This window comes from Argopecten irradians, chromosome 5 (genome assembly GCF_041381155.1).
Source record: "Argopecten irradians isolate NY chromosome 5, Ai_NY, whole genome shotgun sequence".
Taxonomy (NCBI): domain Eukaryota; kingdom Metazoa; phylum Mollusca; class Bivalvia; order Pectinida; family Pectinidae; genus Argopecten; species Argopecten irradians.
Window position 1 is genome coordinate 29184517 of NC_091138.1, and position 2901 is coordinate 29187417.

Here is a 2901-nt window from a genome sequence, read left to right on the forward strand (position 1 = left end):
TTCACCTGTTTTCTGCCACCTGATGTGTAGTTGTTTTCTGTTCCACCTGATGTGTGTTTTTCTGTTCACCTGATTGTTGTTTCTGTTCCACCTGATGTGTAGTTGTTTTCTGTTCCACCTGATGTGTAGTTGTTTTCTGTTCCACCTGATGTGTAGTTGTTTTTGTTCCACCTGATGTGTAGTTGTTTTCTGTTCACCAGTTGTTTTCTGTCCACCTGATGTGTAGTTGTTTTCTGTCCCACCTGATGTGTAGTTGTTTTCTGTTCCACCTGATGTTGCGTTGTTTTCTGTTTCACCTGAGATGTGTAGTTGTTTTCTGCCACCTGATGTGTAGTTGTTTTCTGTCACCTGATGTGTAGTTGTTGTTTTCTGTTCCACCTGATGTGTAGTTGTTTTCTGTCCCACCTGATGTGTAGTGTTTTCTGTCACTGATGTTTTGTTTCTGTCCACCTGATGTGTAGTTGTTTTCTGTTCCACCTGATGTGTAGTTGTTTTCTGTCCCACCTGATGTGTAGTTGTTTTCTGTTCCACCTGATGTTGCGTTGTTTTCTGTCCCACCTGATGTGTAGTTGTTTACTGTTCCACCTGATGTTGCGTTGTTTTCTGTCCCACCTGATGTGTAGTTGTTTTCTGTTCCACCTGATGTGTAGTTGTTTTCTGTTCCACCTGATGTGTAGTTGTTTTCTGTTCCACCTGATGTGTAGTTGTTTTCTGTCCCACCTGATGTGTAGTTGTTTTCTGTTCCACCTGATGTTGCGTTGTTTTCTGTTCCACCTGATGTGTAGTTGTTTTCTGTTCCACCTGATGTGTAGTTGTTTTCTGTCCCACCTGATGTGTAGTTGTTTTCTGTCCCACCTGATGTGTAGTTGTTTTCTGCCACCTGATGTGTAGTTGTGTTTTCTGTTCCACCTGATGTGTAGTTGTTTTCTGTCCACCTGATGTGTAGTTGTTTTCTGTCCACCTGATGTGTAGTTGTTTTCTGTCCCACCTGATGTGTAGTTGTTTTGTTCTGTCCACCTGATGTGTAGTTGTTTTCTGTTCCACCTGATGTGTAGTTGTTTTCTGCCCACCTGATGTGTAGTTGTTTTCTGTCCACCTGATGTGTAGTTGTTTTCTGTCCCACCTGATGTGTAGTTGTTTTCTGTCCACCTGATGTGTAGTTGTTTTCTGTTCCACCTGATGTGTATTGTTTTCTGTCCACCTGATGTGTAGTTGTTTTCTGTCCCACCTGATGTGTAGTTGTTTTCTGTTCCACCTGATGTGTAGTTGTTTTCTGTTCCCACCTGATGTGTAGTTGTTTTCTGTTCCACCTGATGTGTAGTTGTTTTCTGTTCCACCTGATGTGTAGTTGTTTTCTGTTCCACCTGATGTGTAGTTGTTTTCTGTTTCACCTGATGTTGCGTTGTTTTCTGTCCCACCTGATGTGTAGTTGTTTTCTGTCCCACCTGATGTGTAGTTGTTTTCTGTTCCCACCTGATGTTCGTTGTTTCTGCCACTGATGTTGTTTTTCTGTTCCACCTGATGTGTAGTTGTTTTCTGTCCCACCTGATGTGTAGTTGTTTTCTGTCCCACCTGATGTGTAGTTGTTTTCTGCCACCTGATGTGTAGTTGTTTTCTGTCCCACCTGATGTGTAGTTGTTTTCTGTCCCACCTGATGTGTAGTTGTTTTCTGTTCCACCTGATGTGTAGTTGTTTTCTGTTCCACCTGATGTGTAGTTGTTTTCTGTCCCACCTGATGTGTAGTTGTTTTCTGTCCCACCTGATGTGTAGTTGTTTTCTGTTCCACCTGATGTGTAGTTGTTTTCTGTCCCACCTGATGTGTTTGTTTTCTGTTCCACCTGATGTCCGTTGTTTTCTGTCCACCTGATGTGTAGTTGTTTTCTGTTCCACCTGATGTGTAGTTGTTTTCTGTTCCACCTGATGTGTAGTTGTTTTCTGTTCCACCTGATGTGTAGTTGTTTTCTGTTCCACCTGATGTGTAGTTGTTTTCTGACCCACCTGATGTGTAGTTGTTTTCTGACCCACCTGATGTGTAGTTGTTTTCTGACCCACCTGATGTGTAGTTGTTTACTGTTCCACCTGATGTGTAGTTGTTTTCTGCTCCACCTGATGTGTAGTTGCTATGGTGCAGAGTCCTCCCCCAGATATAAATATATGAAGCTAAACACCACTTACTACATGCCTAGCTACTAAATCGACATGCGTCTGTGTTGATGACTGTCTAGTCCCGGCTTCCTCAGACGACAGACTGGCTTTGTGTGTGGTGATTAACTCACTCAAGGAATCGGAAATAATGGCTTGTTGGTTATTAGATGAAGTTATTAATTGAATTGGTAATGTGCAGCACCTGTTGAATACACATCAAAGTCGGCACAGACAGGTCTAGCACGTGCAACGTTAACATTCCGAACACGCCTATCAAATAGCTCCTGCGTAGTCGGTAACGCATGGAGCACGATATATAGTTCCAGGAAAAGTGTTCCATATCCTGGTTCTGATGACCAATGTAGGCCATAAAGACGTACAAGTGATAGATTTGACGATAACACCTCATTGGTGGAATGTTTTATCGATATAATATTTCTAGTAGAATATTATGTATTTGTATCTTTGAACTATTATTAAATCGGCATTTAAAGAACCCATGGGATAAATAATTTGGTATACATTATAATCCAAAGTTGTAATTTCATCTTTTTTTTAATTTCTATTTTTTCTTGATATCATACTATCTAAAGAAGTGCACAGAAGGAAGTAACTCTGATATTTAAAGAGGAGGTGTGTTTTAAGGTTTGACAGGCTTGGTATGGTTTTGTTTCTTTCCAAAAACATAATAACGGGATATATGGATTAAGTCAATTACCAAGTCTAAGCTTAAGCCAGAGGAGAAATTAAAAACAG

At 40.9% G+C, this 2901-nt stretch overlaps 1 protein-coding gene across 1 annotated transcript; it reads right to left on the reverse strand.

Annotated features, from left to right (window-relative positions):
- Nucleotides 1-292: 292 nt before the first annotated feature.
- LOC138324369 (uncharacterized) lies at nt 293-2515 on the reverse strand. Its single transcript, XM_069269442.1, has 3 exons — nt 2379-2515; nt 1446-2120; nt 293-1283 (listed from the first exon to the last, which is right to left on the reverse strand). Exons 1-3 carry the CDS (start codon nt 2513-2515, stop codon nt 293-295), a joined length of 1803 nt encoding a protein of 600 aa, XP_069125543.1.
- Between the last annotated feature and the right edge of the window lie 386 nt (nt 2516-2901).

Coding starts and splice junctions, on each gene's coding strand:
- LOC138324369 (XM_069269442.1), bottom strand. CDS start 2,515: ATGGCCTACATTGGTCATCAGAACCAGGATATGGAACACTTTTCCTGG. Junction 2,121..2,378: donor ACGTTGCACGTGCTAGACCT/GTCTGTGCCGAC, acceptor TCTGCACCATAG/CAACTACACATCAGGTGGAG. Junction 1,284..1,445: donor AGAAAACAACTACACATCAG/GTGGGACAGAAA, acceptor ACTACACATCAG/GTGGGAACAGAAAACAACTA.